General features: G+C 47.6%; 1 protein-coding gene across 1 annotated transcript; it reads left to right on the top strand.

Annotated features, from left to right (window-relative positions):
- Nucleotides 1-686: 686 nt before the first annotated feature.
- arhgap45b (Rho GTPase activating protein 45b) lies at nucleotides 687-26,094 on the top strand. Its single transcript, XM_064331752.1, has 22 exons — nucleotides 687-1,466; nucleotides 4,661-5,063; nucleotides 8,089-8,232; nucleotides 10,244-10,328; nucleotides 11,975-12,047; nucleotides 13,088-13,166; nucleotides 14,943-15,077; nucleotides 15,366-15,427; nucleotides 15,586-15,792; nucleotides 16,681-16,848; nucleotides 17,414-17,551; nucleotides 17,709-17,899; nucleotides 18,263-18,384; nucleotides 18,499-18,597; nucleotides 18,763-18,861; nucleotides 19,765-19,928; nucleotides 20,314-20,502; nucleotides 20,903-21,040; nucleotides 21,329-21,567; nucleotides 21,729-21,933; nucleotides 23,802-23,901; nucleotides 24,099-26,094. Exons 1-22 carry the CDS (start codon nucleotides 1,332-1,334, stop codon nucleotides 24,557-24,559), a joined length of 3,636 nt encoding a protein of 1,211 aa, XP_064187822.1. The 5' UTR covers nucleotides 687-1,331; the 3' UTR covers nucleotides 24,560-26,094.
- The last annotated feature ends 1,138 nt before the right edge of the window (nucleotides 26,095-27,232 follow it).

Here is a 27,232-nt window from a genome sequence, read left to right as displayed (position 1 = left end):
CATTAGCCAACTTTCAAATGTTTGCTACTATAGCCTACGATGGACCGGGAGATGTATGACTGTATGAATGTAATGCGACCATTAGCCTGAAATCGGTGTTGACCCAAGTGTTTGCATAGGGATTTACTAACCATGATGACAGTTTTTTTTTAGCGTAGGCAGTTTGATTAGACTTGACAACTCCCTAAGACGCCGACAGCTTCAGCTGTATTCGGTTCTTGAGTTCATTATTTTCGTTACTGGCTTTGTTTGCATTAAAGTGTATGTAGTCCCAATGTAGTAAGGTAGCTAGTCTATCTCGCACACCACATGAATCGAAAGGTTGCCCCTTTGAAACTTTTTTTCTCGTCTTTGAAAAACAGCGGATGCTGCACTGACTTATGTGAATGGCATTGAATGGGTATCCAGTGCAATGCGACAGGAAAGGACTGGGACTGTCAACGTGGTTGATGCACGGGTTTGATGTGGGAGGGAGCCACGAAGAAGTAGAAGTGAATATGTTCAGGTCGTTGGGAGGTATGAACGGAAATTATTAAGGATAAATAATATCAATTTTAATATGTTCACTAAAAAGAAAAGGGAACTGATAAAAACGCCTACGAAGAAGAGTCGAGCAGGAAGCCCCGCACCCCACAACTCATCAGTAAGTTACATCTTTCCTTTCACTACAAGCTAGTAGCTAGCAAATTCATTTCCGACCGAGCTGCCTGGTTTCGAAAAGACCGTTTGTGAGAGATTGCAAAATTTCTGCGGTGGCTTCTGCTGGCCAGCTAGTTAGCACGCTGTCAGTCATTCAAGTTCTGGGCAGTGCTGGGAGGAAGCGATTAATTAGTTGTTGCTGCGTTTTGTTTGTTTTGGTTTGGTGTTCCTTTAATCTGTATATGCAACCAATGACACCAAACTAGGCAACTATTGCGTATTACTAATTTATGTAAATATAGCTGCGCAGCATACTTATTCTTTGGAACGTCAACTCTAACGTTACATTTGATTTATGTGACGTTAGACAAACTTTGTGAGCTTCGGTTTAAGCTACGCTGCTACAGGAATAAGACATTCAGAAATACGCACAGCAAGAGATGCCTTGTGGAGCCTTTTTGGCGCGTTACATTACTTGAATAAATGTGTTTATTTTTGAAGGGAAAAACTGAAACAAATGCCTCTCTGGATAATATCTGACTAGCTACTTCGCCAACTTGTTAGCTGTCTAGCTGGCTAACGTTAGCTATGCGGTTCATTGAAGTTTCAAACACACGGAAAAGCTGGCGAACTTAAATCTAATTCATACGTTGCGTTACGCCTTACGGTATTAGTGCACACGTTGTGCAAACATGTTGAAGCGTGGAGCATGTGGTAAATCCAGCTACAGTCCGTATGCAACCGGCCACAGGGTTAAGAAAAATGGGACTAAAGCAAAAAGCAAACTGGACCTGTTGCCAAATAAACCTAACATCTGGCTGAAGCAGGTAAGTTATGCTATGTTCCTAAATTGATCTGTTAGTAAATTAGTTTAAAAAAATTGAGTACGCTGTTGTGTAATCAGACTACATGATGATTATTAGGTTGTTCCAGTTCAGTAGGTTTTATTTCAGAATCTGAATTTAGGCGATCCAGTCGCTTAAATTACTTTTTTTTTCATTTTAAGAATGACAACATATATAATATACCATCTCCTCCTAGGTATTACCTACGTAGCTATGCACATAGCCCTTTGAATAAAATGGAATAAAGCGATGGTCTTGGTCTACCTCGTTCAAGGTTGGCTGCCAGTTAATAAACAGAAAACCCCATACAAGGAAGGCAGTGTTACAGTTTCAGAATATTGAAGAAGTTTTTATCGAGATTCATAATATTTGATGTCAAAACAGTTGCGTCGTTATTTTATGTGTCCATCCATGCCCCTATCTAGAATAATGACTGCTCTTAATGTGTCCTTTTTAAACGTTTTATCAATGTACGTACATACAACACATGAAACGTTAAATACGGAAATGAGAGGTTTAGGTTAGCAGACAGACCCGTTGATGATCCTGTGCACATGCAAGCCACAAGACCGTTGTAGTAACATCTGCTTGTGATGCGGTATCTGCAAAACCTGATGTATAAAACTGGATGAGAACGATGTTTCCTCTGAACTGGGATGACAGAACACTCATGAATTGCAGAGTGCAATTTCTGTGTGTGGTGATGCAATTTCAGAGCCTCTGAAGATGTATAGTGCTGTGCTAGGTGCAGGGCTTTCTTTCTGAGCCTTGCCCAGAGTTGTCAAACAGCGAGAACAGCAGGTGTTTTAGGGGTCTCATTAGCGACATCTATGGGGCAAGGTGTGCTAGTGTGAATTTTCTGTAAATTGCGGCCTCTACTGAGAGCTCTCACTGACCAACTTAATGCACCACTTTCATTTCTCAATTACCGTCCGCTTATAATAATAATAATAATTTCTAATAAATCCCGATGTTTTGTTTTTTAACGCAGTCTCATAGGACAAGAGGAGAAAATAACCTTGGACAGGAATTATGCCAAGATGGGCAAAGTTAGCTAAGTTCAGAAATCAATACCATCTCTTTTCATCTTTTATATTTGTGAACAATTATATTTATTATTCATTTTTACTCTGTAAAAAAATACTGACCAAACTAATGTCTTCGCGTGGGGCAGGTTGATAACCTATAACAAGATTCTAATGTGCTCAAGTCTTGTCATGCAAAAGAAAATATACAATAAAGTATTCTCAATGTGATTCCAACAGTTTTACAGACAATACACAATTTGTTTACTATCACCAGCATACTTCTTCCCAGTGGTGCCTAAAAGAATGGTATGTTTTTGTTTTAGTTTTTCTGGCTTTGTAAGCCAGTTTGGTAATCTCATCTCAGGCTACATTGACAGTCTGGTTCTTTTGACGTCATTGGTTGCTACCCAACCACCACATACAGGAAGTCAACACTGAGCACTTCCTGTGTATAGTTCCCAATACATGGGCTGGTGGTTGTTGTGATGCAAGTTCCCCATATTGTGGCTTTTCAGTCTTGCAGATTGAGAGTTGAGAATTGTATTTTGACATCACATGATTTCTTTGTGTCTTCTTACACAAGATATCCCTCCTCTGACATAATCATTTGTTTTGAACAAGAATGGAATAGGACTTTCCAGGCATGCACTGTGGATGTGTTTTTTGACGATTATTGATTTGATGTGATAATCTTCATGGGGGAGGTTGAAAGAATGAGCTTGTTTTTCCTGGCTCTCCGTCTAAGCTAGATTTGCTGACTGGATAGTGCTTCAGTTTTGTTGTTTTCTGTTTACAAGGTTGGGGGTGGGTTTTTACAGACAGAACTGTTTTGTGTTGTTCTATGTCTGCGCTATAGTAGCAAAGAGTTGTTAACCTACAGGGCCTTCTTCATACACCACTGGCTGAGGCCACTGTTCTGTTTCTCACCTTAATGTTTTGTTTTCTGTTTAGCTTGGCTGTTTTAGACGGGGCGGAGTGGGTGCTTGGATCAGTGCTTGGGGACTGTAGGTTGGACAGTTTATTGCACACAGAAGGTTCAGGCTTGCTCGTACTAGCAATGTGCCACATCCCTTGATATAGGGTTGATTGATGTGGTAAATGGCAAGTGTACTTATAGCATATGAATGTTACAGATACTGGGAGAGGTTTAGAGAAGCTAAATTGCAAGGCACTGAAAACTGAGGTAGAGGGTGTTTGGCTAAAATGTTATGATCTTCTGTTTCCAGCTCATTCCATTTCATGTTGCCATTTTTGGCTGGATAGCAGGTCAGCCCTATAAACACGAATGTCTGTGACTGAGTCACTGAGTGATGAAGTTACACCATTGGTCGGCCGAGTTATGACGTTACACCAATACACTGTCCAGCCATATACTAGGTTTTGACCTGGTCTTGTTTCACCTCATTTGGGTTCCTGAGTCCTCAGATCCAGTCCTGGTGGCCTTTCTCCTGGAATTTTTTATATTTATTTCACCAGTGCATCGTATTATTTGCTATTGGATAATAAAGGGCCATTTTTAAAGGATTCATTGCGTTATTGTTAGTTGACTCAGTTTCTTAGTCACCGAGCCGGGAGTTCAACTGATGAGGGACTACAGCTTGGAGAAGCTCAGTCCACAAAGGGGCTACAGTTTCAAGCAACCTGGCATCCACCCACCTCAGTTCACACAGCTGGGCAGGGCCTAGGGGGGGAGGAACTCACAAATGAATACTGGGGCACTGTCGATGTAAAGACTTACTTTATGTAAAGACTAAAATTCAGTCGACAGGGCCCTACAGTGCTCCCATTTTAGGATCTGCTCCTGAAAATTGATGTGTGCTAACTGGAAATGTAATTTAGAAGCACATCTACTAATTGGGATGCTGCAAAATAATTCTTCAGCTTCTTGGGAAAAATGTTTGTTTAGAGCCCTGGTCAGCCCTAGATCTTTTTGACAGCCAGTTTAGCCTACTGAAAACTAGATTAATCCATTCAACGGTTTGGGAGTCAATGAATCATGTGGCTCAACTCGGTACGTTGAAGTTTGAGTGAAGTCATAACCACCGTAGAGCCTCTGTAACTACTGTAATGTATGTTCCATTCCTATCTCACCACCCCTATTCCCACTCCCATTGTCTCTTCCCGTTCCCTCCTCTCTGCGTAACCCAGCTTTCCGTTCTCCAGGAGCAGCCTAGCCGGGATGCTGTCGATGCGGCTGCTGCCGCCGCCTCCTGCTCCTCCTCGCCTCCTTCGTCCTCCGGCCTCCTGGACCCCTTCTCTTTCCCGGGAGGGCCGTCCGGCCAGCCGGGGAGGCCGGGGGGCTGCCCCTCCCCCGTGGCCACGCTCAGGCGCCCCACGGCGTTGAGCCGGCACGCCAGCGCCGCCGGGTTCCCCCTCCAGTCCTGGGTCTACAACAAGGGCCTGGGCAGGGGAGCCGCCACCGCCCCCAGCCCCACCGCCGAGAGCCCGGAGCCTGCCGCCATCGAGGTGGAGGACATCCCCGCCCTGCTGCACGACGTGGCGCGCTTCGCTGAGGCCGTGGAGAAGCTCAAGGACGTGGTGCTCGGGGAAGGTGAGGACCTGAGAAGGAAAGAAAGACCCACACGCTTCGTATAACACTCCAAAATGAACATAACATCACATAACAACATAACATAACAACATAACATAACAACATAACATAACATTACATTACATAACAACATAACATAACATAACATAACATAACATAACATAACATAACATAACATAACATAACATAACATAACATAACATAACATAACATAACATTACATTACATTACATTACATTACATTACATTACATAATGGTGAGAACTGGCCATTCAGCCTGGACGATGCTCGCCATTTTCCCGACTAAATTAGTGCAATTTAAGTTTTAGCCCAGCTGTAGCTTTGACGGTTCAGCCGTGCCAAAACTTCATCAGAATGCGGGCACCTGTTGCCACTCAGCCTTATTTGTCTGAAACTGCTTTCGCGTTCTGAGACCCCGATGGGTTTCCTGCTTTTCACACTCTCCAGTGCGGTGTGAGCCAGCTGAGCGGCGTGAGCGCGTGTGAATGTAATGGAGGCCTCTGCGTTTCGGCTCATGCGGTCCCGTAGACCTCGGCCTGCGTGTGTACGCGCCGGTGTGCCGTCACGTGGCACCCCAGCTGCCCGCGCTGGGTTTGAGGGGGTGAAGGACGGGGCAGGATTTGCTCAAGTGGTGGTCGGGGGGCACGGCAGAGAGAGGAAGCGAGACGGCACCTCAGATGGTTTGGCAGCAGATTGCACGTCGGTCACACCCCAGCGCTGAAAGCAGTCATCTAGTGAGCATGTGACCAATCTCAGGCGTCCCCAGCTCACAGAAAACACAGTGTAACCTCTCCCGTTTAGCGCCTCTTAGTGCAAGATGCGGCGATGTCACTTCCCCAACTGACAGCTAGATCTGACTGCTGTTTCACCTTGGCCAAAGGGGCAAAAATAATACAAGTATAATACAGGCGACTTTGACAAATCTGTGCACACAAACCAAAGCCACCACAGCCACATTAAAGATCCTACTATAGTGTCATGTTAGTCACTGTATACTTCTGTCTTGTTTTGCAAGTCTTGTGTAAACTGCAAGCATGGACACCTCTGTCAAATAACATGGCAAGTAACCATGATGACTAGTAGTCAGGGGGCTTTTTGTAGCGAATGCATTAAAAAAAAACCTGTCCTTCACGTTTTAGCCATTTGTGCGCATCTTGGCACTTTACCGCACTCGTGATGAAGTGTATATATTAAGGTAAGGGGTCTGCTGTTGGAGAGTTTGAGAGCAGCGTGTTGTAATAAAGTTTCGGGAAGCAGTTTGTAACCCTCCTCTTCTGGAGTTGTGAAAGCGAATCAGGAGGGCGGGGGTTTGAGACAACAGCACTTCCTGTCAGTGTGGCAGTTCGTCAAGAGCGCTTCCTGTTTACGTTCCCCAGACGGCCTGGCTGTTGGGTGCTCTGATAAGGGTGAGGCTGCTGCCCCCCCTGCTGCCCTGTGCTTGCCTGGGTTCGTTGCCCGCTGTTATTTGCTGGAGCATCCGATGTGGCGTAGCTACTGATAATCGGCTGATTTTAGTTCAGTTCAGCCAACTATCCCATAGCATGGCATGAAATGTAACTCTTTAAGATGAGATGGATTCCCATGCATTTCTGTTAAGCTGAACTGATGAGTTAAGATATAGACACCAGTTAAGCAGTGTTTCATCACAGAGTGATGGAGAAGCTTGGAAAATGATACAGAGCTTAGGTCATGTGTACTGGATGTTTTTTGGCTGCTTGTTAGTTACGCATTATTTACTATTTTGCAAGGCAGAGAGTGCAGCTGACGGGTTGTCATGGTAAAGTGTTTCCGAGAGAACATTCTAAACTGAAGCGAAACAAGTAGTTGCGTTTTGCGTTTTGATTTGAACTGAAAATGCAAGGCCTTGTTGCGTACTTCCCCTGTGATGAAATGACACCCACAAAGTTTGGAGCTCTTGTGTTTTACTGTCTGAAGGTAGCTGAAGTAATGAGGTATCCCTTAAAGCCAGTGCAGGAGACGCCGTAGCTCCTGGCTTTCGATGGCCTTCTGAGGGAGACGGGACCTCTATAGGGGTGTCTCATGCCCTCAGTCCTGTATAGCAGCGGGAAGTGCGCTGCCTTCCCACTCAAAACAAGGTTTCTATCATCTTCATTGTTTATGTTACCGAAATACCAAATCAGATTCCTTTGGCAGTCTGTTGAAGTTAAAAAATATGCGGCTGTGACTACACAGGGGCTTCTTGGTATTGAGAATGGGGCATGATTTCATGTGTGCGTGTGTAACAGCTATGTGTGTGTGTGTGTGTGTGTGTGACTGTGCAGGCACGCTTGTGTTTGTATGCCCCTTTTGGACTGAAATTTTATTGTAAAAGTTTACAGTTACGCCAGACGTATGCTGTTTCAGTTGAAAGGTCCTGGCTTCATAGGGACTGGTGAAAGCCTGAGATTTACACTCGCTTTGAGGCTTTTAGCAGTTGCTCTGGTCCAGAGCGACTTAACGGGTATGTGGGGCTCAGTCAGTTAGTAGACATGTGTAATATACTCTTCTAAGGTAAAGCACCAATGTGCTAACGCCACTCTTTCTGAACCACGCTGGTTTGCACAGCTCCGCCCCCTCTGTCTCTCACCCTGCCTGGGGCAGCCAGGTCAGGGCCCGAGGTGTCGCTGGGCGGATGCTCGTCTGGCCTGGGCTTCTCTGAGTCACTGAGTCAGAGCGGACAGCAGGCAGAAGAAGCAGGCAGAAGTGCACTTCAGACTGTGAAAGAATGCAGTTCACTGACTTAGGCTGTCGAACACATCCTCACAAATATGCTTATCACCTTAACACATGCTGTGCTCCTTGTGGGGGGGGGGCAGGGCAGAATTGATACCATCAGGTCCTCACAAGCAGGCACGCGTGCGCGCGCACACACATACACAAACACATGCGCACACACAAACGTATACATGCACACACGCGCACACACACAGTGGCTGATTTTTACCCTTTTTGGCGCGTGCTTGCTGCCTGACTGGCGTGTGTACTTACACGCGTGTTCTTGCAGACACGCAGGAGAACCGCCGGCCTGTGGCCCATGAGTGCCTGGGCGAGGTTCTGCGGATCCTGCGGCAGGTGATCAGCACCTACCCCCTGCTCAACACCATGGAAACGCTCACCGCAGCCGGCAAGCTCATCTCCATGGTCAAAGGTAAGCCTCTCTACGGGAGACTGGTTTATACCACACTGTCATTCACAGACCGGTCTGTACTGCAGTGCCATTCACAGACCAGTCTGTACTCCCTGTCCCCACAACCATCTGTACTCACTGTCACCCAGACGGTCTACTCCTCTTCACTTCAAGATGGTCTGTACCTCGTCACTCACAGACTGGTCTGTACTCCTCTGTCACTCACAGACCGGTCTGTACTGCAGTGCCATTCACAGACCGGTCTGTACTCCACTGTCACTCACAGATGGTCTGTACTCCTCTGTCACTCACAGACTGGTCTGTACTCCTCTGTCACTCACAGATTGGTCTGTACTCCACTGTCACTCACAGACCGGTCTGTACTCCACTGTCACTCACAGACCGGTCTGTACTCCATTGTCACTCACAGATTGGTCTGTACTCCACTGTCACTCACAGACGGGTCTGTACTCCACTGTCACTCACAGACTGGTCTGTACTCCTCTGTCACTCACAGACTGGTCTGTACTCCTCTGTCACTCACAGACTGGTCTGTACTCCACTGTCACTCACAGACCGGTCTGTACTCCACTGTCACTCACAGACCGGTCTGTACTCCACTGTCACTCACAGATGGCATGGTCATTAGGGCAGGTCTCAATTGGCTCAGTTTCTCACATGTTCACAATGACACGTGAAGTTATCAGCGTGAAGCTAAAAAAGCTGTGAATGCACTGTTCTGCAGTGTTGTGATTATAGGATGTTGTTGCCTGAACTCCAGGAAACGTGTCTTTCATGTGGGTTCAACTTGTTCTACTCGGGGAAATGCATGTGATGGAAAACAGCAGTAGGTCTGATTAACCCTTGTTTGGCCCTAAAGAATTGTGCCATCTTGTATTTGCATAGCGAATGGAGATCTGAATGCGGGCTGTGCTGGCATGTGAAATTTGATATCCTCTTCCCTCCCCTGGAGTTTAATGCCTAAAAGAATGTGTACCTGTGGCTATTTGCAATAAGCGGTGCATTCATTTTTGCAGGTGGACTGAAATGTTTCTCCTGGAATATTCTAGATCCCATTCTACTGTTCCCACGGCTAATTCTTTTAATTATAATGTGCAGCGTTGATGATGTAAAATTTGAGCTTCATGTTATCTGGAGTGCAGTGGGTCATGCATGAAGATGAGATTCAGAAATGATTAACATCACTTTTTCCACTAGCTAGAGTAAATAACTTTATTTGTTTTAAAAAGTAATAAAATGACTCAGCCTTTCATGTGCATGATGCCTTTGAGAAAACTTGTAGTTCCTCTGACAGAGTGAGTTCACAGTAACACCATGTACCAGAAGTCTGCCGCACGCAGAATCTTTTCACTTGTACAGCCATGCCAGGTTAGCACAACTGTGGCTCCTTCATGTTCAGCTGGTACAAGCCGACTGCATGTCCCTCTTTGACCAGAGGTGTCACTGTTGTGCAGTGAAGCAGGGAAGCACTGTTAGTCGCTACCCTCCCTCCGTGGGTCTGCTTCACTGTCCACATTAGATAGTGGTCTGTGGAGTGTGTCACTGCATCAAGAACCTGCGTTTGAGCCTGCTACACCACCCAGGAGCCCACACGGATGCTGTGTTTATATTTTATAAACTCAACCTAACCACCCCAGCAATATTTTTTGTATGAATGGTTGTACCCTCTCAGGAATGTATCACTTTTCAGTAACAATTCAGTCCCAGTACTAGGCTTGTGTTGTGTCTGTATTTATAATGATAGGAAGCATCCCATCAGTCAAGTTCTCCAGTGCTCAACAGGACCCTCAGTGCAACAGTTTGGATTGACTAAGAAGAGCATTGTCTGCTCATAATGGAAAATCCCTCCTGATCATGCCTGTTCACCACTGAGAGACATTGACATTAAGGGCATTGCTAAATGTCCAATCACGTCTGACTGCAGTGAATCTTTCCGCTCTAAATTAACTGTGAGTTGTTCTGGCTGTGAACGGTCCGCCCCGGATGCATTTAAGAATCCCTGTGGTTTCAGGATTCCACTACGAGGCGAACAACGACGCGGACAAGAAGGCCTTCGAGAAGGCCATCGAGACCATCGCAGTGGCCTTCAGCAGCAGGTGAGCGCCTCCAAACCGCCTGTGCCGCGGCGCGTCATGTGACCCCGGAAACGTGAGCGCCCGCGTGCCGAGTCCTCGCGCCCCGCTTTAGACTGCGGGCGAGGCCGGTGCCCCATGGAGGCTGGTGCACGTTGAGCGGCACGGGGTGCAGTGGAAGCGATTGGTTCAGGTCGCTCCACGGTGTCGATGCGTATCACACCTTACGGGCACAGAAGAGGAAGGAGAAGTCTGACACGCACTGACAGAAGGAGGACTCGCGTAAACAGGAAGTGCAGGAGTGGTTTTCACCTCACAGTCATTGAGTGCACAGCACAGACTATGATCTGTGGTGAAGAATTACATACATTGTTGTACAAGTGCACCTTCTAATAGTATTCATTATTGTTGTAAGTATCTGTTTGTGGGTGAGTTCTTGTGAGTTTACAAGTCCCGTTTACAAGTCCCTTTGAAGTAAATGTTGATGAGGGGGACAATTTTTGGGTCTGGCAAACTGACCAACAGGGACTTAGAAAGGGTAATGCCTCCATGGAGTGTTTTATTTCTATTTAAGAAAATATTGCTACCTTGAAACAGGCAGCAGTCGTGTCTGATGTAAGCAGCATGTAGTGTTAAGTTCTTGCACACAGACAAAGGGAGAGATTCCTTCAGATGAGAAGTGGTAGCGTTTCTGGAAACAGAAATGAAGTCAAAGATGCTTTTCATGCTAAACGTATGTACACGTGTAGGTGTATGTCGGTGTATGTAATAGGTGTGCTAGCGAGTATAATTACGTGCGTAGGGGAGGAAATGGGGAAGTGGGACAGTGAAAGCACACACAGCCTGGGCACATTGTGTGGGTAGTGAGTCGGGCAGCTTCCTGGTGTGTGCCCGTGAGTATCAGACAGAGCAGCGCAGACGGACCGGGTTTATGGGAGGGGAGCGAGCCGCACAACCCAGTGGTACTGCCAGGGCCCGACTTTCCCACGACCTGGAGGTAGGGATGGGCGAGGGCAGGGGTGGCCCAAACTGGACGTGGAGGCATTAGGGTTCCGGAGGTGCCGAACCGTTGGATTGGTAGCTGAGATCTTCCCTGTGAGTGCTACAGTGGACCCGTTTGGAAGTGTGGTGGACTCTGCCCTGATCACGTGCTTGGCTTTACTCTGGTAATGTTTTGAGTAGTTTAGCTTGAAGGTCTTCATACTGTCCTTTAATCTCCGATGACAGCTTGTACAGGAAGTGCTGAAGTTCCTTCATGAATTTGTGTCTCTTTTCTTCGATTTGCTCTAATATTGGCTTCCTGGAATTATGTTGGATTCCTGGAATATTGGCTTCCTGGTAATGGGATTATTATCAGCCTTGTCCAGACTGAAGTGTACATTTACATTACATAGCATTTTTATTTCTTTCATTTTCAGCGTATGGCAGAAGCTCTTATCCAGAGCGACTGACACAGATTACTTCTGGAAGGAAAGGGGATAAAAGTAAATTAGTTGTCAAGTGTCATTGTGTAGCTGTCTCACCACCCTATCTGTCTCCTGGCCTATCCTCTCTCTCTCTCCTTCTTCTCTCCCCCTATCTTCTCTCTCTCCCCGTTCCTCTCCCTCTCTCCTCTCCTCTCTCTCTCCTATCTCTCTCCCTCTCTTTCCCTCTCTCTCTCACTCTCTCAGTGTTTCAGAGCTGCTGATGGGGGAGGTGGACAGCAGTACCCTTCTGTCCCTGCTGCCCTCAGAGAAGAGCAGGGTGAGTGTGTGTGTGTGTATGTGTGCGTGTGCGTGCGTGCACGCGTGCTTTGTGTGTGTGTGTGTGTGTGTGTGTGTGTGTGTGTGTGTGTGTGCGTGTGCGCACTCTGGGCAGATATTAGCCGGATGGCTTCCTGTCGGTGACACAGCGTGTCTTTATCTGGGCTCTCCTGCCCCCTGTCAGAGCCTCGGCTAAACCCAGCCTGTCTGTCTCCAGATAACAGGCCGCCCTAGGCCTGGGCCCAGGCCCCTGCCAGCCGCAGCTCATCACCGTTATTAACCACGACGGGATATACAGACACTTTTCAGCTGTTTGTGAATCAGCCGTGGACCCAGTTCTCACCACTGGTACCTTTAGAGATACATAATGCGCCTGAAGCTGGTACAGGAGGCTTGCAGTTTTGCAGTCACTTCCAACTGAACTTAATCAGACTGCAGGTTCCTCTAAGGGCTGCTCTTAACATCTGCCCTGTGTCCAAGGCACCCTCAGGTTTATGCTCTGCTCTGACAGTGCCGAAAGTGTAGATTTATGGTGCCAGAGAGGGCCGAGAGTATGCAGGTTTTCTATCAAACCAATCACTACACCTGATGATTTCGCTAATTTGCATGCCTTCAGACAGATAGGAAGGATACTTAATAGTGAAATGAGCAGGTGAAGTGATTGGTTGGAATGAAAACCTGCATACTCTCGGTCCTCCGTGACACTTGATTGGGCACCACTGGCGTAGATAGTTTTGCAACGTTCATGCCTTTCCCCTCCCCATAAGTTGTTTCATGGACTTCAGACTGATGAGTAGTTTATTACTGACACATGCTCTTGGGAGCTACATAAGGTGTGATATATGTAGGACATCGAGAGTGGACATGCTTGAGTGCTCCACAGTGTGTCCTTCACCATGGGTCGTTGCTCAGCGGAAGGTTCCGGCTAATGTGGTAAAGGATCCATTATCGGGCATCTGACACAACCTGTCAGTCAAACTCAGGTGAGCTGTGCGAGCGTGATACGGCCCTGACCTTTGACCCTCCTCCCTGTCCTTCCAGAGCATGGAGAACCTGCATGGAGGAGTGGCGGGCCAGGGGCCAGACTGCACGCTAATGAAGGATGACCTGCAGGGCTTCGGTAGGGGGCATCCTCTCCCTCTCCCTCCTGCTCTCTCTCTCTATCTCTATCTCTCTCCCCCCTCCCGTGCTTTATTTGCTTGACAAGTATACTTGCATTGCAAAAGCAATGGGACATACAAAATGACAAACAGACCCCTACAACCAAACAAGAAGAAAAAACTAAAAGTAAAAACCCCCATTCTTATATGCAAATATAGATACACACACATATACATGCACACATTTAGTTTGTGATATAACAGTTTATGAACCTTTAAGTATTAATAATGAACACAGATGATATCATGTACAGTACTGTTTAGTCCACACCCTCTCTTAATTTATGGCTGGCAGAGACATACTGAGCTGAGTTGTGTTATCCCCTTTTTAATCTGAATCCAAATGTGGATCTGACCTCTTCTCTGTGGAGAAAAGTAAGTAGCGAGTTCCCCTTTGTACCAGATGATAATGCCCCCTGAATTCTGGCCACCTTTGGTACGGGGGTGTTTTACAGAGGGGGCACTGGTGTGTGTGGGTGGGGCAGTGTGTGTGTTCGCACTGGGGGAGGTGGCGTGCGCATGTGTGTGTGTGGGTAGGTGTTGGATCTTGTGCAGGGTATGTTTGAGTCCCTCCATGTCTCGCTGCAGGTTCTGGCTGTGCTGGTCAGCCTTGGCCAGCTCCTCTTTCACTCTGTGGAGCTCTGTCTGTAGGGCCTGGTTGTCCTCCTCCTGGTGTCTCATGGCAGCTCGCAGCTCCTGCATCTCACACCTGTGCTGTCTGAGGAGGCTGGCTACCTCACTGTTAGCCTGCAGTGTGTGGCTGCTACAGTTAGCCAGAGTTTCCTCCCTGAACTGCGTGAACTCCTGCTCCAGCACTGCCAGGCTGTCTCTTAGGGTCCTGATGCTGCTGTATACTTTTGGGGAACTGGGGGTGCAGTGGGCAGGAGGGGGTACTTCACGGGCACGGGATCTGGGTTCAGGCTCAGGGTCTTGTACTCTGGCTCTTGTTTGTGTTTCTCTGCCTGTTGTTTGAGGTGCTGGAAGTTGAGCTCAAACTGCTATAGACTGCCCTCTGAGCCCTGCATCATGACTGTGCCAGTGTGGTATATATTCACTGTTAACATGGCATTACTGCTGTTTGAGTCCTCCAGTACAGAGATCTGTCTGCCTTTGCTGATGCTATTTTTTTATATTGGGATAATTCTGGCAGAGGGCTGTGTGCAGTGGGGTAGTGTGTAAAGAACAGTAGGTTGCACTTCACCCTGTTCTCTTCTGGCCCAGGAAGTCTGACACCAGGGTCTCTGGGAAACTCTTTTTTTGCCTTAGCTGAAATTAAATCAGAGTATTGAATTTGAAAATCCTACTGCTGGTAGGGCTGTGGGTTCTGATTGGCTGGCAGGAGTTGGGATCAGTACATTTGTGGCAGTTGTTTGCTGCTGCTGCTGCTGCTGCTGTTGGCTCAGGTCCAACTGTCATTTCAACTGTCACTTTGCTGTCCCCCTTCATGCCTGATTTTAAACAGCCTTTTAAATGGTATTTCTTTAATGATAATGATTAATTTTTTATACATAAGGTTTTAGTATTTTAAATGTTTCCATTTTATTCTCTGATTACTCAGAAACATTTATGCAAAATTATTGATCACAAATCAAACATTTTCTCGTAAAAAAACGGAAAATTTGATAAATAATTAGGAGCTCATCTTTTCACTGCTGCTCTCTATCAGAACTATCAGAACATGTCTGTATGTAACTAGGTGTTTCTGCTGGTCTGTCTGTGTGTCTGTGTGTGTTCAGTCCTGAGCTCTGAAGAGGTGGACGTCATTCTCCAGGGCAGTGAAGGAGGGGTGGACTCCGCGCTCAGCTACGCCAAGACCATCGCCAAATACATGAAGGACCTGACCAGTTACGTGGAGAAGAGGATCGCGCTGGGTAGGCCATCGCCACACTGCTGAACATAAATTCGCGCGTAAGGTCGAGCCATTCGTCGCTGGTGGGAAAATTCCATTTAGCCGAAACCAGGATGTTGATGACAAACAGGAACGGTCACGCTGCTGCTGTAACTGAGCCAGAGTAGCGGAAGTGGCAGTCCTGAGGAGGGGGTTATGTAACACTGTGCCATTTTCTATTTGCTTTGCGCAACGAGAAGTGAAATAAACTAAGCGTACGAAAGTGAGGATCTGCGAGTTTCATCCCACGTGTCTCTCTCTCGCTGTGCAGAGACGGAGTTTGCCAAGGGCCTAACGAGGCTGTATCACACCTGCAAGCAGAGCATCGCGCAGGTAAGCCTTTCTGGAAGAATCCAGAAAAGACCGGAATGGAAGTGCTGTCGGCAGCGCCAGACTCTCTAAAGGCCATTTTTTTCTGGCAGTGTGGGGTGAGTGTATGTGCTCCTGTCCCTGCAGTAACTTCCCCAACCCCCCCTCCCCTTTCCCCCCAGCCCCACATGCCCTTCCTGTCCATCTACTGCCTGGCCCTGGAGCAGGACCTGGAGCAGAGTCTGGGGGTCCAGCAGGCGGCAAGCACTCTGCACAACCAGACCTTCCTGCAGGTACGCTACACCACACTCAGTCTCCAGTGCTTTCACACTTACGCCTTTATCAGAAACAGCCTGCAAGTAAGTGCATCTGAGGAGGCTAGAGGAACGGTGGCACAAATATTTTTTGTATTTGTGTACACGCACACTCTGAGCTGGCCAGAGGAGGAGTGAGTCTGGTTCCTTCCTAGTATTCTTCCTCCATGTCTTTAGGCCAGGGTAAACGGTAAATCATGTTGCAACAAATCTTTTGCAAAGTGTGTACTTAAATAAAATTTGATTGATTGACCATTTACCTATGCTAGCAGCATTTTGGAGCCCAGCTGCGTGTCCATGCCTCATCCCCGGTGGGGTTTTGGGGCGAAGGGTGTGGGGGGGGGGGGTAGGCTGAAGGCTGACCAGGGCTGGCAGTGGCGGGTGGGTTGGAGGGGGGGCTGGTGGTAGGGGGGGGGGGGGGGGTAGGCTTATCACAGCTTGACAGGGGTGTGCGGGGGGTACGTGAATAGCCTGAGTGTAGTGTTGTGGGCGGGGGGTTTAGGCTGAGCTGGTGTGATGTGAGGTGTTGGTGGGGGGGGGGGTGTTATGTGTGGGCTCAGTGTGTACGTAGGTGTGGTGGGCGGGGGGGTGGGTTAGGCTGAAGGCGTAGGTGCATGGAGTGTGTGGCGGTTTGTTGTGTCTGCGCTGGTGGGCGGTGGAGACGAGAGAGCGTAGAGATAGGGCGTGTGCAGGATGTGAGATGTGGTGGGTGGGGTGTATGTATGTCCGGTGGGTGTGTGCTGCTGTGTGTGTGTTTCTGTGTGTGTGTGCTGTGGTGGTGTTATGTTTTTGTGTCTGTGCGCGCTAGTGTAACTGTGTGTCTGTGTGTGGTGGGTGGTGTGTTGTGTGTGCGGTGTGGGGTGTGTGTGTGTGTGTGTCTGTGTGTGTGTATGTGTGTGCGCGTGTGTGTGTGTGTGTGGGTGGGTGTGTGTGTGTGTGTGTGCACGTGCGTCCTCTGCGCAGCTGGACGCGGAGAGTAACCTGCGGAAGGCCCGGCAGGTCTACGTGACGCGCTGTGAGGAGTACGACAAGGCCAAGAGCGTCACCAGCCGGGCCGAGGAGGACGGCGGCAGCTCCGTCACCAAGTCCCTGGACAAGAAACGGCGGCTGGAGGAGGAGGCCCGCGGCAAGGTCAGCTGAGCCTGCGTCCCGTTCTCTGATTGGCCGGTGTCCGAGCATTTGCGCCCTGATGTGGAAGGTTCAGCCGCTGGAATGGGAGTTTATGATTTCCCTGTTCAGTGTGTGATTCTATATGGTGAAATGTGATTTATTCACGTATGCTTTATTGGCGTGGTCACGCATTGCTGCAATATTGATAAAAACACTCATTTGCATAAAACAGTGTTGCCCAATCGTATGCCATGGAGGACCAAAAGTATGCAGGTTTTCATTTCTACCAATCACTACATCTGCTGGTTTTACTCATTAACATATCTACCAGAGGCGAGGGAACTAGTTGGTGAAATCAGCAGGTGTAGTGGTTGGAAAGAAAACCAGCGTACTCTTGGCTGTCCATAACACGTAACTGGGGACCGCTGACATACGTAATAAATCAGCAATCAAAACCACAACACTGTTGTCAACTGCATAATCGATGAATAACACTCAAGTTGTTTTTAAAGAAACATTGATTTATTGATTAGTGTCTTTCACGTGCATGCTCTCCCTTCCTGTATTGCACCCCCCTCCCCACCAGGCTGAGGAAGCGGAGGCTACGTATCGCACATGCATCGCCGACGCCGTCACCCAGCAACAGGAGCAGGAGCACGTGAAGGTCAACGTCCTGCGGCAGATCCAGGAAGTGATCAAGCAGAGCGATCAGACCCTGCGATCGGCAAGTATCCATGGCGACACGTCCTCAAGAATCTAAGGGGAACAGCAGCCCTCTTTGCGTTAAACCTATCATAAGAACATAGGGGAAAAAGTGGTGACAAGCACAGGCCACTCAGCTCAACTAAACCCACCTCTGATTGGCTCCCTCTCCTTCACAGGCCACCATATCGTACAACCAGATCATGCACATGCAGACGGTGGCGCTGCCGGTGCACTACCAGACCCTGTGCGAGAGCAGCAAGCTGTACGACCTCGGCCAGCAGTACGCCGCTCACGTCAAGGACCTGCGCTTGCCCGAGGAGCCCAAGGCCCGCTACAAATTCGAACCCTACTCTGCCTCCTCCGCCCAGTGAGTGCCCGTCGGCAGCCGTCTGCAAGTCCAAACCCGGGAGTTTCACTGTTTTGCCGTTTTTGCATTTTTCATAAATTTAACATAACATGGCATAATGATGAGAACAGGCCATTCAGCCCAACATGCTCGCCATTTTCCTGACTAAATTAGTGCTGTGATTACCTACAGACTATAGTATCTAACGCTGTATCAAGCCTAGGCTTGAAAATCGCCTCTAGAGTTTCTGCCTCTACTATGTGACCTGGCAACCTGTTCCACACATTGATTACTTTGAGTGGGACCCTGGTCTCTCTGGTGTGGACCGTGTGATTATTAATGGGATTATTAATGGGGGGGGTTTGTTTGCTTTGTCTGAGTCAGGCAGTCTGGCAGAGTGCGTCACGACAGCTTCAACACGGACCGTCAGAGCGCCGCAGAGGCCCCGCCCACCTCGGGGGAGGCGGCCTCCGGAGATGGAGTCTCCAGCCATAAGCAGAGGAAGGGTGAGAGATCAGCGGTTCTCGTCCTGCATGCGCGCAGCACACGTGTGCTCTCCCCCTCTCCTGTGGCGCTTCTTCGCCTCGCTCTGAGACGTGTTTCTGGTTTTTGTGTCGCAGTACGAGGTCACCAGTCTCACAAGTCCTGGCCCACGACGCAGAGCGACACTGAGAGCGCGGGCGGGGGCAGCGGCCTGGAGTCCCCCTCCACCAGCACAGGTACCCCGCCGCACGGCCAGCGGGCTGCTGACACCCGCGCAGCGAAAACCCGCTTTCCGTCGATGCGTTAGCGTTAGCATTAACGTTAGCTTTAGCGTTAGTCAAAGCAGGGGTTTCAGGTCTAGGGGATCCGTGGTGACCTCGGTGGCGTGGCCTGTGTTGCAGGGGACGTCAGGAAGATACCGCGGACTTCCTCCACCGGGACCATGTCGTCCAACGAGGACCTGGAAGAGAAGGACGGGAACGTGGCTTCCTTTGAGCAGAGTGAGTCCTGAGACAGGCCTCCCTCGCTCTCCTCTGGCTCTCCTCACTCTCAGAGGAGCAGAGAGGAGAACCAGACACCCTGTCACATTTCAGGCCTTTACGAGGCCTGTGTGCTCCTTGTTGAACTGAACCACCGATTCGTATCTGCTGAATTAGGTGCGATTTTACAGCAAGATCTCCTCGCGATGATCATCGCTGCCGTAAGCTCTAATGCTTATGTGAAGCTGTTCACAGTGCTTGACTGTTGAAGTTTGCAGCTCCATGGTGACGGTTTCTCGCCTTTTGGTGTGATCCGCTTAGTCAAGGTGTAAAATGCACTCGACTGAGTTTGACATTTAAAGGTTGAAAGGTGAAATGGGTGCAAAAGCAAGTGCACTTAATTAGACTTGGGTCTCATCGTTGCTTGGATTTGACTATAGTGTTAATCGATTGAGAAGTCATTAAAATCCATACATGCTAACTCTCATTAAAAAGGGCATTGTAAAAGTTTTAGGATGAAATTTGAAAAGAAAAAAAAAAAACATCAGTTTGTTGAATCTGTGAAAAGTTTCTAGCAGCACATCTAGCTATGTAACATAACAGTTTTGACATGAAAATATTCAAATACAATATAGCTGTAGAAAAATTGGTGCTTGGCTACCTATATCTTTTACAAGTGACTATGGTATACAGTATTAACTGCAATAATGTGAATTAAGCAGAGGGTGACAGAGAGATATAGTTTTTGCTGTCTCAAACCCTCCCAGCTGCTTGCTGCATTGTGTTTATTATAAAATGACGCTGACGCTTGTATACAGCTTATATACTCATTAGTGGGCACGTGCGCTGATTCGGACACTGACGCTGTGTTGGGACAGCACAGGACGGTACGTTCAGACCGATGGACTGCGTTGCGTTTTTCAGGCATGAACGGCATCGAACCCGAGAACACGGCGCCCAGCGGACCCTTCCGGAACATCGGCCTGTCCAAGGCGGCGCAGACGCACCGGCTGCGCAAACTGCGCACGCCTGCGAAGTGCCGCGAGTGCAACAGCTACGTGTACTTCCAGGGCGCCGAGTGCGAGGAGGTGAGGGCGGCCACCAGGGGGCACTGCGGCTTCAACATTCCACAGGGCAGCTTGCTGTTAAATTTCAGTTCACACGCTAGGGTAACTCTATGTGCACCTGAGATCTACAGATAAACTGAGACGCATATTCAAATAAGTGGCTGCTAGTGCTTGCTGTTACTGTTTCAAAGGTGTCTTTAGTGAGATTCTTTTCATTATGTCAGTTATTCCATAAAAGCACAGGCCTCTGACAACCACTTTCACACTCAGCACCCTCTCCTTAGTGTTTATCAATGAACCTTTAGTTACACGGGGCTGGTTGACTGGACATGCATGCTCTTTCACAGCCAGCTCCCCCCCCCCGCCTGTCAGTTAGCCTAACCTGCATGTCTCATTGGCCGTTCAGTGCTTCCTGGCCTGTCATAAGAAGTGTCTGGAGACGCTGGCCATCCAGTGCGGGCATAAGAAGCTGCAGGGCCGGCTGCTGCTCTTCGGCAGGGACTTCTCCCAGGCAGCCCAGGGCAGCACCGAGGGAATCCCCTTCATCATCAAGAAGTGCATCTTAGAGATCGAGAGGAGGGCTCTGAAGATGAAGGTGGGGGAATGAAGGGGGGCTGACCACAAAGAGGCTTGCCGAGAGCATCCTGATTGAACCATACTTTATCTGTCCTTATCTCTCTTTCCCTCTCCCTCCTTCTCTCCCTCCCTCTTGAATCTTTCTGTCCCTCTTACTCTTGATCTCTCGCTCTCTCTCTCTGCCCCCTCTCCCTCCCTCCTTTCTCTCTCTCGCTCTCTCAGTCTGATGAGTCTCATTGATATGACCGCCCACAGGCATGGTATTGGCAAGACATTTACATTAAATGCAAATCAATAGTCATTGCCAACAACCAACTGCACAACAATATCAACACGTCCGTGTAAGGGATACTTGTACACTTATGTTCTCAGGAAACCTTACATGTACTTATTAATGAATCCAATCTCTCCGTGCGCAGGGCATCTACCGGGTGAACGGGGTGAAGACGCGGGTGGAGAAGCTGTGCCAGGCCTTTGAGAATGGCAAGGAGCTGGTGGAGCTCTCCCAGGCCTCTCCGCACGACATCAGCAACATGCTCAAACTCTACCTCAGACAGGTACGGATCTTCCCAACGCTCGCCACGCTAGAGGACGCCTCTGATGCACCAGTCAGATCGAAGGGCTGTGTGATGTCATTGAACTCTATTCATGTGGTTCCATGTTAAAAGCGTGTTTTTCATTCAGAGGCTTCAATCAGTACTCTTGCCTGCTATTTAGTATACAGCTGTTACGCAACTTGTATACTCAAAAGTGCGCTGATTTGGTCACAGCCCTGATTTCTCTAAGTTCTGTGAGCTTCCATATCCTGTTTCCTCTTTCCCATCATGCCCTCTGCTGCCCTCCAGCTGCCCGAGCCGATCATGCCCTTCCAGCACTACCACACTCTGATGGGTCTGGCCAAGGACAGCCTGAAGGCCGAGACCCCCGAGGGGGAGGGGGCGGGGAAGGGGCCCGAACTGGTGGACCGGGGCCCCGAGACAGACCCCGAAGTTCGCGTCTTGGTGGACAAGCTGCGGGAACTTCTAAAAGAGCTGCCCTGGGCCAACGTGGTTACTCTGCACTACATCGTGTGTCACCTGCGCAGGTGAGCCGACGCTGTCCGTAATCCCGTTCACACCTGAAGCCTAATCGTGACAAGCTGCCACACCCACCATCGATGCATGAGAACGACACCCTCTGTGATGGTGGTTGAACTGTTCAGTTTATTCTCCTTTGCCCCGCCCCCTGCCCCTCCCCCACCCCCAGGATTGCAGAGCTGGAGGAGGATAATAAGATGAGCCCCAGTAACCTGGGCATCGTGTTTGGCCCCACGCTGATGAGGCCCCGCCCCACGGGGGCCACCGTGTCCCTGTCCTCCCTGGTGGACTACCCGCACCAGGCCCGCATCGTGGAGGCCCTCATCGTCTTCTACCACGACATCTTCCCTCCCGAGGCCGGCAGTCTCAGTCAGGTGGGTGCCACAGCCAGCGCCTGGCTTTGGTGCGGCTGTAGGGCAGCAACCTTTAACTCTTGAGGCACTCTTAAGCCCAGAAATCTGATGGCTTGAGCAACTTGAGAAGTGCCTTGGATGCCATGAATGCGGTTGAGTCTCGTATTACCAGGCTGTGACTTCAGTCCTCCTGCGACTCCCACCTATAGCCGCGTTTCCACCAAAATTACCCGGAACTTTCAGTCCCAGGAACTACTTTACCAGGAACTAAATGGTTCCTTCAGCCAATGGTTGTCTGCGTTTCCACCGGGGTCTAAAGTACCACGAAGATTAGGCAAATTAGCCCACTGACGTTGTCGTCGGTCCATCTGTCATATGATTTCTTCTGTAACCCCATACTACTACCGAAGTAGCCTACATTTTTTTCTAATAACCGGGACAGCCCGGAGGGGTTTATTCCACTTATATACAACGGGCTACCAACAATGTATATGGTTACTTTTGTATTTACTGATTTTCATATATCTTCTCAAACACATTCATTAACGTTGTAAACAATTTGCTGTTTTATTACTTTCCGTCGTCAATTCCATATAGGCTAATCGCAAAATGACAAGAATAGAACGAAAACTCGGACTTGCGTGAAAATGTAAATTAGTAGTGGTACAGCCACCGTTTGCTTTCCTTCGAAGTTACTGCTAGCCGAGCAGCGAAGTGTGCCCTCCAGGTGCGAACCATGCACCATAAATGAGTCCATAGTCTTCCTGATCTTTTCGTGGAATTGAAAAATGGCAGTAAAATTGAGTAAAATTACGGCAGTCTGAAAAAGCTAAAGGGAAGATTACTAGAATTAACCTGTTATTTTACCCGGATAAAAAGTGCGGAAGGTGATTTCCAGTTTGCTTGTACTGTATCACCAATGCTAATTATGCAGAACTACCGCATACCTCACATAACTGTATCAAACGTTTTGAGTCAATTACAACGGGCTAACAAAGAAAATCCGGAAGAAAATATTCAGCAACCGAATTAATCCGTTTGAATGTTTTGGTAGCCTACGTAATATGCTGTCCCAGCACGAATGCTTAGCATTTTATAAAACGAATACTAAAGCAAGAAAAGAACAGAAGAGCACACGTTATAATTCCAAGACGTTGACAGGCTATAACCAAAAGTAGGCTACTGCGCCGCATAACATACAAGTTTGATTTGAAGTTATTATGAAAATAAATTGGTTTGCCGCTGCATATTTTCAAACATGGCGGAAAATAAATACAACACAAATGCTACGAGTACTCGACCAATCAGAAATGTTCAGCGCTGCAAGCTCCACCCAAAAAGTTCCTGTACTTTCGGAAAGTACTACCCCCCGAGCAGGAACGTTTTGGGGGGTAAAACAAAGCCCCCAGAACTAAATTTAGACCCTAGTTCCTGCGGTGGAAACGCACTGAGTTCCTCAAAAGGTTCCTAGTTCCGGGGTATAGTTCCTGCGGTGGAAACGCGGCTTATGTTACTCTCACACTCACCCTTCACCCATCTGCTCATCTGTGCACTGGAGCATATTTTAACTCACAACCCCTTATAGAAAATGAATATACTGAAGATATATTTAAACAAGATATTTTATGAAGATATTGCAACACTTCATTATATGTGGCCAAATAAAAATTGTTACTGATAGTAAGGTATTGCATCAGTATATCTTATACAAATACAATTCTGTGAAATATATTTATCATACTTTTCAAGATGTATATTTACATATTTAGTGCAGGAATATCTTCTTGAGGCAAATAATTTCTCATTTGTTTATTATTACTATTTTTCTGCGTGTGAGTTAAAGAGGTAAATTGATTCTAATGTTTGTCGTCATGATGCCTGTTGCTCAGGACAACAGCGTTGCAGGGAGGAGGGAAGAGGGAGACGGACAGGAGGCCTCGGAAAGGCGCGGCAGGCCGGACGCTGAGGACAGGCTGGAAGAGCTCTGTGGTGAGAACGCAAGCCTCAGCGCAGCCAAGGGAAAGACCGCTACCAACGGCCCTTTCCCTGACTGGAGCCTGAGCGTGCTCTTCATTGAGTCACACACACCAGGAAGGAACAGAGTTTCATCATCAGGATATTTCCCATGTGCTCCGTGTGTTTGGGGGAAAAAGTGAGGTTCAACGATGTTCTCCCTTTTCATTCAGGCACCTCTCCGGGCTCCTCTGGGTCCCGTGAGCGCTCTGTGGACTCTGATTCGGAGCTGGAGGAAGCGGAGGGCGAGGCCCAGCAGGAGAGCGAGGCCAGCGCTGATGACGAACAGCTGAGCCCCAGGGGCAGCGTGGACTTTCCCGACTCCCCCGACAGCGGCCCCCCGGCTGTCCCCGACGACGGCCCCCCGGCTGTCCCCGACGGCGGCCCCCCGGCTGTCCCCGACGGCGGCCCCCCGGCTGTCCCCGACGGCGGCCCCCCGGCTGTCCCCGACGGCGAGCCGCCGGACGCGGACGACGCGGAGCAGGAGCTGGAGCTGGCCTCCTCTCTGGCGCAGCTCAACACCAACCAGTCAAACAACACGGCCGTGGCCCCCCTGGGCCTGCCGCTGGCTCGCCTGTGCAAGGGGAGGCTGGCTGTGGCCAAGGATGCCCGCAGAGAGCCCGAATTTGTGTAGGGACAGCCTGAGCAGTTTTACAGGGATGAACCCGGTAAATTTGTATAGAAAGAGCCTGAGCAATTTTACAGGGAGGAAACTGATCAATTTTTAACTAAATAGCCTGAACAATTTTACAGGGTGGAACCCGGTACATTTTAATAGAAACAGCCTGAGCAATTTTACAGGGTGGAATCTGGTCAGTTTTTAATGAAATATCCTGAGCAATTTTACAGGGAGGAACCCTGTAAACTTGTCTTTCTTTGTCAGTGTATGATCCTTAACTGCTTGTGTAGTGTACACTGTATGACTTTTATGTGAAATAGCTCGTTTTTAGGTTTCAGATCTTTTCATTTACACTTTGCCTCCCAAATCAAATTTTGTCACAGTGCGCAAATGTCTCATTTCAAATGTCAGTTCAGAAAAAGACCGAAGAACTGAAAGTGTTAGCTTTAAATTGTACGATGAAGAGTTCAGTCAGTTCTGATTTTACTGTCGTTGTACTGGTACTGTCCTTGTGGGAGTTCATAGTGACTCTCTCCATATAATGGTATTTTTCTTCATAGTAAAAATATTAATATAATATAAATTGTTCAAGTTTGATAGAAGGTTACGGATATATTGTGAATGGTGATCTGCTCTGAAGCCCAAAATGCTGATGCTTTTGCTCAGTTTCCATTCTTATCACCACCACTAGGGGGCTTTTATTTTCCCCCCTCATCTCCAATCCAATGATGACCCTACATGTCCAGGAAACAATGGCTATTGCCCCTGTATCCTGTCTGACACGCCCTCCCTTTTTCAGAATCTGCTGGAATCTCCTGTGCACTAAGTCGTTTATTTAGCTTCTTAAATCTTTTGTGGTTGAAAAGGCTTTTTGTTGTGGTTTCCAATCACTTACACTGAGAGCCTGAAAGGCTAAATTAAGACCTCCAGCACCACTTTGTCGTTTTTTCCTGCTCCATTTGGCGCCTCTTGCTAAGAGAGCAGCGGAAGCCTTCACCTTCCCCTCTTCCCCACCAGTGCTTCAAACACTTTCACTCTGTTATGTTCCTTTATCAAGGTGTTCTGCTGCTCTATTCATTCTGAGTTCAGGTGAGCAGTTGTTTACTGTTTTTACAATGAATAGGAAGCAAGCTGTGGAAAAATTGTGTCTGTAGGCTGACTTTCTGCAGTCTTTTCAGTTGCTAGCTGCTAGTGATTGCTCTGGGCGGAGGGAAGGGTATCACTTCAGCTAGCACAAGCATTATAAATGCATCTCATTAGTACGGTTTGGTATGTCGTATGTTTTTATTTAAGACTGTGCTCTTCACAGTGGTTCAGACATCGACTGTGTAGTGTCGCTGGTAAACTATTTTAATTCTGTTTGTGGAATGGTCAATGGTTTTTTTTTTTTTAATAACTTGCCAAATATTTTCAAATGTTTTATAAAAGCTATTCCTAGAATAGGATTTCAAAGTTATATGTGTTAACTGTATTGGATTTTATAAATTATATTTTTACATGGAGAAAAATGTCTACCATGTCTATAAAATAATAAAAAGTGAGAAATGTGATATGTTTTTCACTACTCTTTTACTGACAAGCTTGAGTTTTGTATAATTAAAAATATTAGCTGAAACTGTAAAGTATGTACTTTGCATCTATAATCAAATGACATTTAGTGATTGCAAAAAATCAGGTAAGATGAAAAACATAAAAAACTAGGGGACATTTAAAAGCATGGTCTGCATTAACGTGGACCATTGTAAGAATTTACGAGTTTTCACAATAACCAGTACTCAGGAAAATGTATACCATCTCGTTACCACAGAATTTCCATAGTGAACCTGTCGGTAGGCTCCCTGCTCTCTCTCCCGACAGTAACATTATTTCACTGACAGCCCAGCTGAAGGAACGGCATTGTTTAAGAAATGAAGGCAAGTCGATATTTGATTGTTTTTTATACATACTGTTTATACTGTAACTTTTTCTTGTGTTAAGTACTTCATATTTCAGTTAATGAATGTTTGATCAGTGTAAGCAAGGTACGACTAGCAGATCATAGTTAATGTTTCACTGTGGTCAGGGAAACTGTTTACTCTCTAGTAGCATTGAGTTCTTCCGGTAGCTGTGCAGTTTTGCGATGGTTTCCTCTGCTGGACACAAGGTAATTGCCTTCTGCCTCTGATTTTATCCTTCTTCCTGATCTTCTCTGGTTAACATTGCTGCCCATCAGCTGTACCCTTCTGAGTGTGTACTGGATACAGCACTTGGAAATCTTAAGCTCGTTTGAAATTTCTCACTGGGAATAACCTTGCCTCAATATGCATACTCGGGTCTGCACATCTAAGCCCAACTCCTTTGTCATATTTGTTGCAACTTTAGTGCCTATTTTACTTATACTACAGGTCAATGGTATTGGGCTACTTGTGGTTTTTTTTATTTTTTTTTTTAAACCTTAAGATAGATAACATTTTAGTCACTAAGTTCCACTCCACCTCCCTCCCACTCCCACCTGCCAAATTATTGGATAGACTTCCACTAATTTAATTGTAATTAAAGCTAAAGGAGGCTATTTTAGGAAGGTCTTGGGTTGCTTAGGTTTGTTATTCAATAAATGTGCATAAATTAACTGAGTTCTCTACCTAAATTAAAAAATAAAAACACCGGTGGCCTAATACTTTTGGCCTGTACTGTGCATAATTTCAGGAG

The sequence above is a fragment of the Anguilla rostrata genome, chromosome 4 (genome assembly GCF_018555375.3).
Source record: "Anguilla rostrata isolate EN2019 chromosome 4, ASM1855537v3, whole genome shotgun sequence".
Classification (NCBI taxonomy): domain Eukaryota; kingdom Metazoa; phylum Chordata; class Actinopteri; order Anguilliformes; family Anguillidae; genus Anguilla; species Anguilla rostrata.
The sequence above is the reverse complement of the archived record's forward strand: the minus strand, read 5'-3'. Positions and strand labels throughout refer to the sequence as shown.